Source organism: Saccoglossus kowalevskii, chromosome 1 (assembly GCF_978046115.1).
Source record: "Saccoglossus kowalevskii chromosome 1, keSacKowa6.1, whole genome shotgun sequence".
Classification (NCBI taxonomy): Eukaryota; Metazoa; Hemichordata; class Enteropneusta; family Harrimaniidae; genus Saccoglossus; species Saccoglossus kowalevskii.
Window position 1 is genome coordinate 10,674,355 of NC_140641.1, and position 19,552 is coordinate 10,693,906.

The 19,552-nt window shown below is 33.0% G+C and overlaps 1 protein-coding gene across 1 annotated transcript in view; it reads right to left on the bottom strand.

Moving 5' to 3' along the window:
* Window positions 1–613: 613 nt before the first annotated feature.
* LOC102809755 (uncharacterized) overlaps window positions 614–19,552 on the bottom strand; it is a 28,570-nt gene continuing 9,631 nt past the window's right edge. The window contains exons 2-4 of the mRNA XM_085496459.1: window positions 11,955–13,058; window positions 8,852–8,923; window positions 614–2,195 (exon numbers count right to left, since the gene is read on the bottom strand). Of these exons, the coding sequence (XP_085352585.1) occupies window positions 614–2,195; window positions 8,852–8,923; window positions 11,955–13,058 (2,758 nt within the window). The remainder of the gene's footprint in view (window positions 2,196–8,851; window positions 8,924–11,954; window positions 13,059–19,552) is intronic.

Sequence of the window (19,552 nt, forward strand, 5' to 3'; positions counted from 1 at the left end):
ATGGCTATAAAGTCTACAATAGTGATAATTTATGCAGGCTTCCACTTGCATTTTTAATTCACATCTACTATCCTGAAAAATTAATTGGTGAATTCCAGTGATGTTCGAAGTATACATGTTTATCCTGGAACAAATGACAAACAATTGTTACATATAATTTTTTATAATACTTATAAGTATCATAATAGGTATCACAATGACGCTTTAATTTTTTTTTGAATTTGAATAATCCTGAGTAACATCCTAGTTTACACTGAATGGAATATATTCATTGTTACAACAAATGATGCAAGTTTTCTTCTCGGACAACAGCTTTTGCAACACAATTTCAACGTTATATTGCACATTTTGTTAAAAAAAATGATGCATTTGAAATTACCAAAAATTAAATCGTGCAGCTGTCTGTTTAATGACATACAAATGGATATATTACTTCTAACTCAATGACACTCATCTTGTCTATTTTGTGCGATAGAATAAAGTATTTCATGTCACCACATATACATCTTTGAGATGAGCTGTAGAAATAATACAGAGCTTTTCAGAGAGAAAATATAAGAAGATTATAAATAATTTCTGTATGAACTGTAATGGGTTATTTCAATGAAATTATTCAGCACTTATCAACCCTGTGGCTGTACAATCTGAATTCTTCTATTTGTTTGTGAATTCTCTTCTCAACAATGAACCCAGTATGCGTAATAAACAATCGTTTCTGTTCTTCCACATTTGAACACTCATCTTGTATGTTGAGTGTGACAGTGAACTGATTTTCACCATTTATGGATTTCCATCTATATGTATATTTCTTCTCTGTGTGAATAATTAATGAGTTTCTTTCATGAGATAATTGACTGTATATAGACTCACACTGACGACAGTAAAACTGCTCTACTGAATTACCATTATTTATGCAAAAACAATTTTCAGGTTTATTTTGACGTCTTCTCGTGCTTAAGCTATTATGCAAAGTAAATAAATTTGAGATTTCCTCTTGATAAGGTTTTACCATGTTATGTTTTAGCATATGATATTTGAGATTACTTGATGTGGTAAAATACTTTTCACATTGTTCACAATGATAAGACCTCTCATTGGTATGTGTTTGTATATGATATTTGAGACTACTTGAAGAGGTAAAACTCTTCTCACACTGCTCACAACGATAAGGCTTCACATTGGTATGTGTTCGTATATGACATTTGAGTTGACTTGATGTGGTATAACTCTTTTCACATTGTTCACAATGATAAGGCCTCTCATTGGTATGTGTTCGTATATGATATTTGAGTTGACTTGATGTGGTATAACTCTTTTCACATTGGTCACAATGATAAGGCCTCTCATTTGTATGTGTTCGTATATGATATTTGAGATGACTTGATGAGGTGAAACTCTTCTCACATTGATCACAATGATAAGGCATCTCATTGGTATGTGTTCGTATATGATATTTGAGATAACTTGATGAGGTATAACTCTTCTCACATTGTTCACAATGATAAGGCCTCTCATTGGTATGTGTTCGTATATGATATTTGAGACTACTTGAAGAGGTAAAACTCTTCTCACACTGCTCACAACGATAAGGCTTCACATTGGTATGTGTTCGTATATGACATTTGAGATGACTTGATGTGAAATAACTTTTTTCACATTGCTCACAACGATAAGGCTTATCATTGGTATGTGTTCGTACATGTTGTTTGAGACTACTTGATGCGGTATAACTCTTTTCACATTGTTCACAATGATAAGGTCTCTCATTGGTATGTATTCGTATATGACATTTGAGATGACTTGATTGGGTAAAATTCTTTTCACATTGTTCACAATGATAAGGCCTCTCATTGGTATGTGTTCGTATATGAAATTTGAGACTACTTGAAGAGGTAAAACTCTTCTCACACTGCTCACAATGATAAGGCTTCTCATCGGTATGTGTTCGCATATGCCGTTTGAGACGACTTGAACAGGTGAAGGTTTTCTTACATTTCTTGCAACGAAAAAGCTTGTCATTGGTGTGTGTTCGCATATTCTGTTTGAAAATACTTGGCTCAGTAACACTCTTCTTAGTTTTTTCACAAACCATCATCGTTTTTCTACTATTCAGCATATTTACTACTTGACAGTATAACACAGATAAACACTTTGTAATTTTATATTCTGAGCTCACTGTCTTGGTAATATCGCAACTGTGAACACAAAAAAAAACAAAAATACATTTATTAAAGCAAGATGAAGACTTGGTAGAATTGTTAGACGATTGTCCACTTTCTTACCTCATGTTCATGACAATCAAACATTGATATTTTGTTTATGTTGTTTGAACTTTGCTACCTCAGAAATTTCGCATATGGTCAGTACACTACACTGACTCCTGCATGTTAGCTATACTCTGTCCTTGTATTCATAAAATGATTGTGGCTTTTTGATTGGATGAACTATGTAAGCTACATGCTTGAAAAAACTAACTAACTGAAACAGAATAAATGAAATCACCTGAGATTTTGTCATGAATATTGAAAATAGCATCAACAAATGAAGAAATCTAAGAGAGGTCAAGTGTGACCGATGATGGTTGTAATTAAATAAATAAAAAAAAAAAAAAAATAGGTGACTTCAGTACGATGACTGTAGATGTTCTATTTATTGCATCAAGCAAAAACCCTATAATGAATATACAAATGAATCAAATGTTATAAATAAACAAAAATATTACATAATGAATAATAATGTTGCAATAAATCTACAGAAATAATTATATTATCATCAGTGATGTTACCCGCTGCAATAAATAGAACATCTACAGTCATCATACTGAAGCCACCTATTTTTTTTAATTTATTTATTTACCGAACAGCTTGGACTAGTGCTTTTAAAGAAATAGTCATTTATGTTGAAGGTTGGTAGATTACACAATGCAATCCCCTATATAAAAAACGCAGTTCTCTGTCATTTCTGATCACAGCAGACCTAAAATTACATAATTTTCCAAGAATTAAATGACATGTTTCGACCTCCAATAACAATCCAATAATACACTTGTGAAATTGTGTCTTAATATATATGCAATTTATTGTACATAACATAAATGTGAAGTTTGTAATTGTAATTGATCAATGCATTGCCGGAAACAGGACAAAAATTACATAGTTTAAAGATCATGTTTCTAATTGTAAAACAACGTTATTCAACTTAACATTGTTTCATGAATATTTAATACTTAAGATTAACCAAGTTTTAAGTGTGGTGAAATGTGTAGAGTGTTCCATTTTATTACAAGTTACTACAATTAGATATATCATGCAATTTGTGACATATTTTATGCTGCATATGTTGACTGTCATTTTTCTAAAATTTTGCAAAATATACAGAATGTCTGAGAGTAATGAATGTTTGGTATAAGTGAGAGTGTACTAATACTAATGTATATACATCAATCAAAGAAAGCTTAGAAAGATTTCCCATGTGCTGAAAGTATTGGAGGTATGAATTACAACTAATATATTGAAAACACATCTTCAATACACATAAAGCAAACAATGGGTTTATTGCATGCAAAATCATTGAAATATTTTGTCTTTGTCATTTATACTCACAGTTAACACATGTGCTTATAATAATAGAGCAAATACAGTATTTAAAAGTATAACTGCAAGCAATAATTAGGGTTGGTTACAAATAGCTATGGTTCAACAATTACAAATTTAAAAGAATAATGACCATATATGATGAGTTTATATTTTGGTCATATATTTTATCAGGCAACACAATTATAGCACTGGTTGCATGTTCCTATCTGAACAGTACTTAGTACATTACAGTTATGTATATTAAGAAACACACATGAAACTAATAACAGGTTATTATTATGCATGGCTTTCAACCCTGAAGTAATCAGATCTGTGGATTATTTAAAATCTTAACATTTAATTTATGCAAATTAGGTACTTAGTAAGTACAACATTTAACCCTAATCTGAACATGTATATGGCTTATCCCTAACCATCTACATGTGTACGTATCAAGTTTTATTGAAATCTGTTTAATGGAAAAAGTGAAAATGCTAAAAATTGCCTAATTAATATGCAAATTAGATAATTAGTAGTCACAAGATTTTCAACAAAACTAATCAGTACTGCGCACCATACCAGAGCATCTATGCACCAAACAAATTAAAATGCTTCAATTAAATTTGGGTAATTAATATGCAAATTAGGTAATTCATATGCACAAATTTCAACCAAAACCTAATCAGGTTTGCACATTATCCCAGAGCATCTATGTACCAATTTTCATTGAAATCTGTTTAATAGTACATGAGAAACAAATGAAAATGCTTAAAATACGTTGATTAATAAGCAAATTAGATAATTATTTAAAATATGTATAAAATTTCTACCAAAAACTAATAAGGTCTGAGCTTTGTGCCAGAGCATCTATGTACCAGGTTTCATTGAAATCTGTTTAATAGTACATGAGAAACAATTGAAAATATGTAATATCCTTTAAATAATATGCAGATTAGATAATTAATATGCACAGATTTCAATCAAAAAAACTAATAAGGTCTGAGCATTATCTCAGAGCATCTATGCACTAAATTTCAATAAAATCTGAATATTGGTTCTTGAGATATTAATGGAATAGAGACACACACAGACGTACGTACAGACTCCCATTGTGTGCTTCGTACACGGATGTTAAAAATATATTTAGAATACTTGTTTTTACTTTAATAATTGTTTAACATACAACCTGTGAGAAACATTAATGATTTCATTGAGGGGGCATGTTTGTTTAAATACTAGTAGTTAATCACTGAACTGAGTTGTTTAATCCAACTAATACACATACATTCCCCCCAAACATAAACAATTCAAAACACTAACATAAAACACTTTTCACTAAAAAAATACTTGCAAATGATAGAATAAAACACTACATCGCTCTGCAATGACCAAACTGAGGATAAGTACCCATCACTTATAGACTGAATTCGGAAGGTACAATAATGTACCAGCCTTTGATAGAAAACTGAAAATGGGCAATACTTTTACTTGGATTGACAACGTTGAACAAGAAATTTGATTAAAATAAGATATATGGTCATGTGAGATCATTAACATGCATAACTTTCATATCTGTAACACTGTTGCAGAACGGAGCATGCAACCAGTGCCATAATGAAGGCATCAAGCAAAAACTGTAACTGACATAAGAAATATATGATCATGTAACTTCATTAATATGCATAAGCACATGTCTAATTATATATTCAAAAAAAAAAAACCTATCTCGATAACCGAACCAGGTAAATACATAGAACCAACAGCATTTCGACCTCATGGTACAGATCATTCAAACTACCCCAATGGCAACCGAGTGACAACATTAATTATGGAATATGTCTGATACCTTGGGCCCTGATGACGCTACTTGCAGCTTTAATTCTTTTTTCTTGTTTTTTTGTTTTGTATGTTACTTTTTACACTGTTTCAAAGGCCAATAAAATATTATTATTATTATTAGCCCCCACCCGGGAGGGGGCTTGTAGTTTCGCTTTCATCAGTCAGTCAGTCTGGAGTGATTTCTCGGAAATGGCTGGAACGCTATGTTTTTGAATCTTGGTACAAAGACATAGCGGTCAACCATAATGTGCACTTCAATTTTCCGATTTGATCAAATATGGCTGACTGGCAGCCTATTTTAATGCCAAAATTCAGTCAAATTCGGTTTTTGTGTGTCCATCATCATTTCTCAGAGATGGCTTGACCAATTTTGTTGAGACTTGTTACAAAAACAAAGGGACCACCTATACGTTGTTTTACTTTTTTGAAATGATCAAATATGGCCAACTGGCAGCCATTTTGACTGTTAATCATGGCATTTGTATGTCCATTGATATTTCCAAGAGATGCCTTGACTGATTTCAATGATACTAGGTACAACGACACAGTAAATAGGGTATACATATTCACATAGATTTATTTCCTGATTTGATCAAATATGGCTGCCTGGCGGCCATTTTGAATGTCAAAATCCTGTAAAATCCAGTTTTTTGGGTGTGTCCATCATCATTTTTCGGAGATGCCTGAACTGATTTTGCTAATACTTGGTACAAAGACAGAGTGACCACTGATACAGATGCACATTGATTTATTTTTTCAAGTAATCAATTAATGAGCTTGTTTGCATATTTAATTATTAATTTGAATTCTTGTGAACTAATAGTCCAAATCAGACCAAACTTGGTAGCGACTTGATTTGTCAATATAAGATATAAACTATACAATATTGAGTTTTAAATTAATTAACAAGCTCATTTGCATATTTAATGAATTGTGAATTGTCCAAATGAGACCAAAAGTGGTATAAACTTACTTGATCTGTCAATATACGATATGTGCTATGCAATATTGTCAACTTATCAACTTAATTTATATCAACTTAAAGGAAACATCAAGCCAAACAACATAATGACCCCTAAAGAAAAAGCTCCACAAATGTAGAATACAATTTACAGTTTTTTTATATCACTTTTTATTCTCTAGATATTCAACTTTTCATCACTATTATGTAGTCAGCCATCTTGATTTTCAAGCAAAGGATTATTGGCAAAGTATGACATCATAGAATCTGTTGTCAGAAATTGAGCAAAATGATTTCATCTATAACTTCAAAAGTTGAACTTTATATTGGCTGAAAGTTTAGAACATGTACTAATGCCAAACATGCTTATAAAATAGTTGTCATGGAAACAGAACTGAAAATATTTATATTCATGTTTTTCTACCAAATGCTCAAATTTCCTCATATTATATACAATTTCCCAATGTGAGTGGGTTATATAGGTGATATATTACCTGTTGACCACAAAAAGGGGACAAAAAAGTGTCATTCTACATTTCATGACTAAAATAACAATTTCTATTTTTTTAACGTTTTTAGCAATATCTTCAGTTCATGTGTATTTGTAACATTCTAACATAATTTTATACATGAGTAATATGCACAACAAAAATTTGAACTAATTCGCAACAGTATTTCTCATGTTATAAATGAAATATTTTTCTCAATTTCTGACAACAGATTCTATGATGTCATACTTTACCCATAATCCTTTGCTTGAAAATCAAGATGGCTGATGATAAGTTGAATATCTAGAGAATGAAAAGTGATATAAAAAATCTGTAAATTGCATTCCCCTACATTTGTGGGGATTTTTCTTGAGGAGTCATTATGTAGTTTGGCATGATGCTTCCTTTAACAAGCTCATTTGCATGTTTAATTAATTTTGATTTTTTTTCTTAATATCTTGTGAACTAATTGAATGAAACCAAACGTGGTATAAACTTACTTTATCTGTCAATATAAGATGTGTGCTGTGCAATATTAACTTAATTAAGGAGCTAATTTGAATATTAATTTTGAATTTTTGTTAATATCTTGTGAACTAATAGTCCAAATAAGACAAAACTTGTTATAGAGTTACTTTATCTGTCTTTATAAGGTATGTGCTATGCAATATTGAGTTTCAAATTAATTAATTAATTGGCTCATTTGCATATTTAATTGATTTTTAATTTTTGTTAATATCTTGTGAATTATTAGTCCAAATAAGCCCATACTTGGTATAGACTTATATCGGAAATATAACTAGCCGAGCTTGATGTCTATTTAGGATTCTGCCTGCAAATAATTTAGCCAATCATAGTGCGTTAATTTTAGCCAATAAAACAACCTCATTAATAGTTATTTACCTATCAGCTTGTTTCCCTATATTACCCAATCATGTACAAGGCCGAAGTCACTTTCCCGCTAAAATGCAAGGAATGTAAAACTTGTGTATATAAGTGGGTGCTTTGACACACCACGGCACGAGTCTCAATAAAGTCATCTGTTATAGTGTACACCAGTTTGTCTTTTGTTATCCACCCCTGAACCTTATCTTAACAATTATACACAACTTACTTGTTATGTCGATATAGGCTATGTAACTTATAATGTTGATTTTCAACTTAATCTTCCTACAAGGATTATACATATACATTCAAACTTTATAATTCATAGCCAACTATAATTATATCTGACAGGTGGGGGCTGTTTCATCTTCAGATGACTTGTTATTATTATTATTATTATTATTATAGTGAACTGCGTATATGACATAATAAACAAGCAGCTCCTCGGCTGAGATAGCTTTGCTGTAAAAAAATCTTGAAGTATTGTAGTTCATTTTTTTCCTATCCAATCATGGACAAAACTAACAGAAAATGAAAAAAAAAAAAAACATCCAAGACGAGAAAACCGCCGGAGTGCGGGGGGATTAAGGACTAAAGGAATTAAGTTTTTTATCCTACATTGAATTTTTGATGTTGTCCCTTCAATACATTATCAAACTGTGTCGATTTTATAATTTGCATTTTTTTTAGCAAGGATAAGGTACAAAATGTACTGCATCGGAGCATATTGGTTTCGCCCATAGTCGTCCATGTATTGACTTCATCAACCACAGGGGCTCGTCTGTCATCAACCAACCACGTGAATAGATCGGCAGCCTCTGTCCTAGTCTACATACAAAAGCTGAAAAGCCACAGTCACACGTGAACTAGTACTTGCTTTGTTATGAGTTATATAAAATTTCGGAAATTCTAAATACCGTCTTTGAGCGTGTAAACCAAGCATATTCATTTTTGAAATGAACATATAACCGATAAAATCGAGCCCTACAGTACCTGATGATGGTGACTGTGATGCAAAGCTGAGGTCACGACAAAGTAAATGTTTCAGAACTTCAAATACGATATGACCATTTTATGGATTAAAATGTTGACAGTATACTTACGACTGAAAATCGGCTTTAGTGAAGGAGGAATACTTGACAATTATTGATAAAGACAGTAAAAATTGACCCACTTAAACGCAAACCATATGGTTTCATCAAAATGGAATCACGGACAACATCGCCCTCTACAGACTAAAATGATGATAACTTCGTTTTGGTTTGGCCATCATGATACTACCGGTACGAGCATTGCGTGCCCGGAGGGTCACTCTATATGCCGTTACTACTCCCATGTACGTTCCAAATTTAGCGGGGAAAGGGGGGGGGAGGGTCACCTTCTAAAGCGGGCCCGCGCGGGAGGCAAATAGGCCCCCTTAAAAGTTCGAATGTCTGCAATAGGCCCCCAGGAATAAACTCACAGGGTTGCTGCGCCCGCTGCAACAACCAATTCCATGCACTCCCATACATTCAAATGTGTACACTTAAAAATTACACACCAGGAAACCATTATAGAACTTTTCTACAGTTGTTTTAAATGAGAGAACAAAGTTTGAATAAATAAATTTACCAGCTGTCTCATATCAGAACCATAAACAAAATAAATAACATTTTATTGTAATATTACCATGTATGCAATGTACTTATTTTACTTTTGTCTCAACTGAATTTTCGGTTTTTACTTTTTTAATATCATGATTTTATTCTTTATTGTAATTTTATCTATATCTCAACAGAGATTCGATAACAATAAAGTTATTATTATACGCCGCCCTTGGCCCCGACCAGGCTCCAAACGTCCGCCCGAATCATGTCAATAGTTCTCATCTTTCTTCATCAAACAACAAATGACGCCAACAGGAGTTGCATACACAGCAACCATGAGTAGCTTGTTTGAGTTCATCGCACTCCACTTGAGTGAAAAAAAACGGCAGAGAATGCTCGCAATAGGAGTAGATGTTCTCAATATATGTCTGCAATAGGGAGTGTTTTTTTCTTCAATGTGTCTGCTCTAGGGGTACTAAATTTACATTGAGTCCGCAATAAGGGGTATGGTTTGCCAATGTGCTGCCAGCCCTAGAAGCCTATTATTTTTTTTTAGCAAGAACGCACATGGTGTAAGGTTTTAATATAGAGTGACCCGCGGAATTGCGTGTAACCTCCTTCTCCCTTCGCCGTGGTTGGGAACACTGATAATATTGCTGAGAATAGGTTCAAACCTGATAATATGAAGTCAGGATCAAATATATAAACCAAAGTTTTCAATTATGTTTTTATTGTATTTTTCAATTTCTGAATATTCACTCCTATCTTTGCGTCTACAAAGGAATTGTTTATGGACACAATTATTAAATCACCATTTCACGTGGACATGAAATCAACACAAAAGCCTATAATAAAACCTTGAATACTATTACACGCAGTAAAGGGAATGTTATATTTTTGGCCTGATATATATTCAGGCAGTTCTACATTTGATTTGATTTGTATTTTCCTAATTTTTTTTTTTACAACATGTCTTCAGAGTATGAAATAAATGGCTTAACACAACGCCATTTACACCACCATGTTAATTCACAAATTTATCTACATGGATTTAATAACATAATAACCACCATATGATAAAGATGAATCTATGAGGGAAATTACCTTAATATTGACACAATCGTCGCACCATGTTGTGTTCTATTGTGGATTTACATCTACAAACACTTTCACTGAGCGAGAGGACCCTTTGAACTTCATGTTCAATCTTCTCACTACCAAAGTCTGGCATCACCATCCATTTGTTATGACTCCATTCACAATCATCTACCAATTTCTAGTTCTGGTTCCCATAACTTCTGAATAATGTATACATGTATTTGATAGATATCATGATTGTTGCTATAGTTTAACAACATAGGGACATCAATGAAGTTATCACCATCCAATAAGGAATGGTTAAACAAAACGTTTACGTTGAATTTATTTATTGGCATGTGCGTTGTTCGATGTGTAAATGGTTCATGTCATGTGCATACTTGTTAGCGATACCATCCATTCCAGGTTCATATGCAAAGAGGGTTGGAACACCTACTCCAAAAGTGGAAATAAACATATACTCTTTGATGTTTTGTTTCTTGCGTATTTTTATTAGTTCGACATCCTGCTTGCATCTTTTTTGATTCATTAGAAAGTCAATATTTATCAACTGAAGAAGTTTGTAGCAGCCACCTATTTACATCCTTCCTGTCACAGCCACACTTATATTCAGCATTTCGTAAATGCAGCGACTTGTACTACAACAATATAAAAAACACGTAATAAATGCACACTGCCAAGTTGTAATGTATTATTTCGTGACCACAAGCGTACAATTCAATATAAATTAGAACACCGCTATCAAATATAGTAGTTACTTCAGTTATACAAGTTTTCAATGCAATGTTGACATAACAAAGCCATAAAAACACTGACTGATAAGAATATTACAATGTTCTAAACGAAATTGACGATCGTGGTGTTCGCGCATGAGCATATATTCACAGCAAATAAGACAATATTACTAGCTGATATGCACAAATTCCCAAACCCTTACTTTTTAATTAGTATTAATAAAATGGCTTCTTGACAATCGTTTTATGGCTATAAAGTCTACAATAGTGATAATTCATGCAGGCTTCCACTCACATTTTTAATTCACATCTCCTATCCTGAGAAATGAATCGGTGAATTCCAGTGATATTCGAAGTATACATGTATATCATAGAAAAATGACAAACAACTGTTACATATATATTTTTTAAATATTTATAAGTATCACAATGATGTTTTATTTTTTTTTCCGAATTTGAATAATCCTGAGTAACATCCCAGTTTACACTGAATGGAATATATTCATTGCTACAACAAATGATGTACGTTTTCTTCGAGGAAAACAGGTTTTGTAATACAATTTCAACAATATTATATTATGTATTGTGTATATGACGCATTTGAAATTACCAAAAATGCTTTTCATGCCACAACATATGCATCTTAGACATGAGCTTTTGAAATAATACAGTATATGTATATATGGTGCTTTTCAGGGAATAAATTAAGATTATAAATAACTTCTGTATAAACTGTAATGGGTTATTTCAATGGAATTATTCAGCACTTATCAACCCTGTGGTTGTACAATCTGAATTCTTCTATATGTTTGTGAATTCTCTTCTCAACAATGAACCCAGTATGCATAATAAACAATCGTTTCTGTTCTTCCACATCTGAACACTCATCTTGTATGTTGGGTGTGACAGTGAACTGATTTTCACCATTTACAGATTTCCATCTATATGTATATTTCTTCTCTCTGTGAATAATTAACGAGTTTCTTTCACGAGATAATTGACTGTATGTACACTCACACTGACGACAGTAAAACTGCTCTACTGAATTACCATTATTTATGCAAAAACAATTTTCAGGTTTATTTTGACGTCTTCTCTTGCTTAAGCTACTATGCAAAGTAAATAAATTTGAGATTTCCATGTTATGTGTTCGTATATGATATTTGAGATGACTTGATTGGGTAAAACTCTTTTCACATTGATCACATTGATATTGCTTCTCATTGGTATGTGTTCGTACATGTTGTTTGAGATTACTTGATGTGGTAAAACTCTTTTCACATTGTTCACAATGATAAGGCCTCTCATTGGTATGTGTTCGTATATGATATTTGAGATTACTTGATGTGGTATAACTCTTTTCACATTGTTCACAATGATAAGGCCTCTCATTGGTATGTGTTCGTATATGATATTTGAGATTACTTGATGTGGTAAAACTCTTTTCACATTGCTCACATTGATAAGGCCTCTCATTGGTATGTGCTCGTATATGATATTTGAGATTACTTAATGTGGTAAAACTCTTTTCACATTGTTCACAATGATAAGGCCTCTGATTGGTATGTGTTCGTATATGATATTTGAGATGACTTAATGTGGTATAACTCTTTCCACATTGTTCACAATGATAAGGCTTCACATTGCTGTGTGTTCGCATATGTCGTTTGAGATGACTTGAATAGGTGAAGGTCTTCTTACATTTCTTGCAACGAAAAGGCTTGTCATCGGTGTTTGTTTGCATAATTATTGACTCAGTAACACTCTTCTTACTTTTTTCACAAACCATCATCTTTTTCCTACTATTCAGCATATTTACTACCTGACAGTATAGCACAGATAAACACTTCGTAATTTTATATCCAGAGCTCACTGTCTTGGTAATACCGCAGCTGTGAAAACCAAAAAAAAAACAAAAATACATTTATTAAAGCAAGATGAAGACTTGGTAGAATTGTTAGACCACCGCATTTGGTCAGTACACTACACTGTCTCCTGCATGTTAGCTATACTCTGGCCTTGTATTCGAAAAATGATTGTGGCTTTTTGATTGGATGAACTATGTAAGCTACATGCTTGAAAAAACTAACGAACTGAAACAGAATAAATGAAATCACCTGAGATTTTGTCATGAATATTGGAAATAGCATCAACAAATGAAGAAATCTAAGAGAGGTCAAGTGTGACCGATGATGGTTGTAATTAAATAAATTAAAAAAAATAGGTGACTTCAGTATGATGACTGTAGATGTTCTAGTTATTACACCAAGCAAAAAACCCTATTAAACCGCTATTTTAGAGTAGAGTTTTAGATGTGGTCAAATGTGTGGACTGTTACTACATTTAGATTTATCATGCATTATTAAACAATTTGTCACATATTTTATGCTGCAAATGTTGACCGTCATTTTTCTAAAATTTTGCAGAATGTCTGGGAGTAATGAATATTTGGTATAAGTGAGAGTGTACTAATACTAACATGTATACATCAATCATAGAAAGCTTAGAAATATCTCCCATGTGCTGAAAGTATTGGAGGTATGAATTACAACTAACATATTGAAAACACATCTTCAATACACATTGAGCAAACAATGGGTTAATTGCATGCAAAATCATTGAAATATGTTGTTTTTTGACCATAGACTTATCCAAGTAGCTATGGTTTAACAATTACAAATTTAACAGAATAATGTCCATATATGATGAGTTTATATTTTGGTCATATATCTTATCAGGCAACACAATTATAGCACTGGTTGCATGTTCCTATCTGAACAGTACTTAGTACATTACAGTTATGTATATTAAGAAACACACATGAAACTAATAACAGGTTATTAATATGCATGGATTTCAACCCTGAAGTAATCAGATTAGTGGATTATTTAAAATCTCCATTGTAATTAGTTCATTAACATTTGATCAATGGCACTCAAAATAGCTGTGAAGCACCTATAAATTGGTTAATTTATGCAAATTAGGTAATTAGTAAGTACAAAATTTAACCCTAATCTGAACATGTATATGGCTTATACCCAACCATCTACATGTGTATGTATCAAGTTTTATTGAAATCTGTTTAATGGAAAAAGTAAAAATGCTAAAAATGGCCAAATTAATATGCAAATTAGATAATTAGTAGTCACAAGATTTCCAACAAAACTAATCAGTACTGCGCATCATACCAGAGCATCTATGCACCAAACAAATTAAAATGCTTCAATTAAATTTGGGTAATTAATATGCAAATTAGCTAATTCATATGCACAAATTTCAACCAAAACCTAATCAGGTTTGCACATTATCCCAGAGTATCTATGTACCAATGTTCATTGAAATCTGTTTAATAGTACATGAGAAACAAATGAAAATGCTTAAAATACGTTGATTAATAAGCAAATTAGGTAATTAATTAAAATATGTATAGAAGTTCAACCAAAAACTAATAAGGTCTGAGCATTGTCCCAGCACATCTATACACCAAATTTCAATAAAATCTGATAATTGGTTCTGGAGGTATCAATAGACCAAACACACACACACAGACGTACTAACGGCAAAGACTCAAAAATATATTCAGAATACTTGTTTTTACTTTAATAATTGTTTAACATACAACCTGTGAGAAACATTAATGATTTCATTGAGGGGGCATGTTTGTTTAAATACTAGTAGTTAATCACTGAACTGAGTTGTTTAATCCAACTAATACACATACATTCCCCCCAAACATAAACAATTCAACACTAACATAAAACACTTTTAACTAAAAAAAATACTTGCAAATAATAAAATAAAACACTATATCACTCTGCAATGACCAAACTGAGGATAAGTACCCATCACTTATAGACTGAATTCGGAAGGTACAATAACGTACCAATCTTTGATAGAAAACTGAAAATGGGCAATACTTTTACAACATTATTCATGACAACAAAAACAATGAATTTGTAAAAACACACCGCTACGCAAGTTGTACGAGATATCAAATATTTTAATACATAACAATAATGCAAATACAAAACTAGCAATTACAGAACCACAAAATCAAGGAAAAGGACAGGGTGGCCCCTTCAATTAAAGTGAAATGCTTAAACCAGCTGCTTCAGAAAATACACATTTTTTCTATGTTTAGAAATTTGAGCGTCTTGTTTGATATTTTCCCTGTATTGTCAGTATGAGTTATTTTTTATATATTTTCAGAATGTATTACTTTATTGTACTTTTCATAAAAACCTCAAATATGGGGTATGATAGCAATAAAGATCTATTTAGGGGCCCAATCTGAACGGAATAGTCTGAAATGCTGCATACTTTGTAGTACCTATTGTGAACTGGTGCATACAACTTTTAGAATTTTGATTGGTCAATTAGGTCGGCAGCCATATTGGATTGAAATTAAACAGGAAGTGGTTATTTGACCGCTTTCTGAGGCTCAAAGCGATAAGGTTTTTTTATGGCATATACCGGTAGTACATTTCATGTGTAATAGATATCAGAAACAAAATTCTAAACGTAAACCTCAACTTTTTCCGCCATGTTTTTTCTTGAAAAAAACTGGAAAAAACGCTTGAAAATGTTCAAACTCTTTCAGAAATCTAATAAAGATTACAGATCAGTCACGTGGTTTGGCTGCCATCTTGGATTTTCGTCATAATTGACCAAAAGTTTAGACATTTGTTTTTCAGAGGTGCTTCAACAGATCAACAAGGTATGTTGTATATAACATGTCTGGCTACAGCTTCATGCAAGAAAAATAATATAATTCTGATCAGTCACAAGGTTTGACGGCCATCTTGGATTTTCGACAAAATTGACCAAAAGTTTAGACATTTGTTTTTCAGAGGTGCTTCAACAGATCAACAAGGTATGTTGTATATAACATGTCTGGCTACAGCTTCATGCAAGAAAAATAATATAATTCTGATCAGTCACAAGGTTTGACGGCCATCTTGGATTTTCGACAAAATTGACCAAAAGTTTAGACATTTGTTTTTCAGAGGTGCTTCAACAGATCAACAAGGTATGTTGTATATAACATGTCTGGCTACAGCTTCATGTAAGAAAAATAATATAATTCTGATCAGTCACAAGGTTTGACGGCCATCTTGGATTTTCGACAAAATTGACCAAAAGTTTAGACATTTGTTTTTCAGAGGTACTTCAACAGATCAACAAGGTATGTTGTATATAACATGTCTGGCTACAGCTTCATACAAGAAAAATAATATAATTCTGATCTCCTGTGTGCTGAGAGAATTGGAGACACATTAAAATTAATTCGAAATTTAAGATTTGCTTTGCAAACAAGAAGCTTGGCAACTAGATTTTGTCTGCTATTTGAGATGCATAACATGAAAAAATGGGATTCACATTATCAAAATTTATAATACATACAGATATTACATTTGATTTTTCATGCATGGTTTTTATAGATTTAGGACTGTATATTGTTTTAGGGTGCACATGTACAAAGTAGTGGAAAGCTGAAATATAAAATATTATGCAAATTAGGTCATTATTATAGATGTATATAAACCTAAAACTGATTTCATCATAACATTGTGTTAGAATACATATGTACCAAGACTCATTGAATTAAGATAAGTACTGCCACAGACCATCTATGTACTAAGTTTTATTGAAATGTGATTAAAACCAAAAATTATGATTTATTATGCAAATTAGGTAATTAATATGATCTGAATTTAACCATAAACTGAATGGGTTTGTGCATTGTTCTGGAGCACCAATGTACCAAGTTTCATTGAAATAGAATAATTCAGTGTTCTCCACAATCCAAAATAGCTGGTGCGCGGTCTAATTAGCATAAATTTGCATATTAATTTGCATATCATTTACATGCATTCTTGCATTTATGTTATGAACTGCAACACATACTATTATTTACTATTCTTTTTTTAATTTAATCGAAACATGTTACAATCTTTTGAAATACAAACAGATGGGTCAATATCAATATTTATGCAAAGTTTGAAATCGGTGATTTATACGTTCTCGAATTATTGCGAATTGCGTTCATAAAATGCAATTCGAGTAACGAAGAGCAAGTATAAAACATAATTGAGTTATAATGTAGAAAATATACGAAGCCAAAACAGACGATTTGTCAAAATAAAACCCATAACATTTTTATTTGTGGCATCGGTACTCACCTGTGCCGACGGACGGTACAATACATTTCTGCATGTACGGTCACGAGTGACGACACGTTGCATGTTCACACATTGTTTTTTAGAATTCAAGAAAAAATGCTAGCAATCGGCAAAATAAAAGAATATGTTATGTTCTCAAAAGATTCGACATAAAAAATCGATAAACTGAAAAAAGTACATGGCAAGAATAACTAAAATATGTATTCAATTACAAATACTCGCGGTAAACGGTCATCAGTTTGCCTTCTCCTTGCTGTTTTCACGATGAAAATCGAACGAACTTTGTAAATACGGCTAGAATTTAAATTTTTGTTAAGTGGCAACAATGTCGGCCGACAATGAATTCAGGCGATTAACACATTGCCATGAATGCACTTGTTAACTGCTTGCAGACTTCCAGTGGTCATTGTTTATGTCTGAACTCTTGAAACAATAGCAAAATAGAGGGTTGGGCAACTACTCATTTGTTTAGGCTTGGGAAGAACAATGCAAGCTTTTTACAAATAATTTCAGCTGGATGTACGTTGGTGGGCGGGTGGGCGTGTGTTGAGAGTAACTAGGTGGCCGTAAAACTTGATGGGCATCAAAACCCACCTAAAACCCCTTGTGGAGAACACTGACAATTACCGTACTCAACCGAGTTAGCGCCCATGCCCGGGCAAGCGCCCACCCCCCACTTTTGCGCAATTTTTATATTTGGGGTCACATTCGGCAAACCGCCCACCCCTTCAAAATGCAACTAATTTAAAACTTGGTCTTGCGTAACAAATCTTGGTAATCGTTTTTATATGATACAGCGTGGATATCGATTGCTGTGAACAGGTTGTGAATGCGTAGAACACGGTAACCGTGCGTAAACTACGCTTTGACAATGACCTGTTAATACAAGCAAAATGCGGTAAATATTTCATGCCATATTCAATCTACCTCTCAAAAACGGCTAGTTACTATTTTTTTTGAAAAACCATGTCGTTTATTCTCTGAAATCAATTCCAACAGACCGCACTTCGACATCGATAATTCACTTCCGCATTGCGTTACCGGAAAGTTTGCGTCAGTACAACACAGCATTCTGATTGGCAAATAACCAACTTGACCCATTAGGTCAAAGGACGCTGCTTCAGGTCAAATGCAAATGCATCATGGCGGAAAGTGATTTTCATCGAGAGTTTGCGTACGATCCAACACCTTCATCAGTGGAGATAATATGACAATTTTGACTTTGACTGTGTTCCAACAGACTCAAATGTTTTTAATTTCGTAAATTCTGATGGTACATGATTAATATTGTAATAAAATGTGCATATTTTTTGTGATCATTTCTGTTTCTTCATTGTGAAAATCAATGACGACTCAACTAATTTCGTAATTTGATTTTCCCTCAAAGACGTAATCTGTCACTTGATGAATCAAATTTTTAATTTACACTCTTTTTCGAGCGGGGTGCTCGGGTAAGCGCCCACCCCTAAAAAATCATGATTTTCTGAGTTGAGGCCCCTGGGCGCTAACGCGGTCGAGTACGGTATATTTGGCACAAGTAGATGTGCTTTTGGCAATAATGACCACGCCCTACCAAAAATATGCAAATTAAATCAATGCAGTTATTTGCTCTTATCCCAGGGAGCCCAGGAACTATAATCAACTGTACGCAATCCATATGAGCGGTGGGCAGGGGGTATATCGGCTGGTACGTGGCGTAAGAAATAGACGTAGAACAAAAATATGCAAATTAGATCAATGCAGTTATTTGCTCTTATCCCAGCAACCATTGGGCCAATTTAGTTCATATTTGGTAGGATTACACCTTGACACGGGTAGATGTGCTTCTGACAGTAATCACCACACTCTCCCAAAAATATGCAAATTAGATCAATGCAGTTATTTGCTCTTATCCCAGCAACCATTGGGCCAATTTAGTTTATATGTGGTAGGATTACACCTTGAAATAAGTAGATGTGCTTCTGACAGTAATGACCATGCTCCTCAAATTACATGTACTTGCTCTGAAAACATAGCTTCTACAATTGTTTAAGAATTAACAGATGTTGTTCTATGTACAATAAATACATTTCAAATAATAAACCTAACTATGTTAATAACAAATTTATTTTTGACAACATGAAAACGATTCTGATTCTCAGTGGTGATTTTGAAACAAACCCATGTCCTGGTAATATGAATTAACAAAGAAGTCGTGTACATCA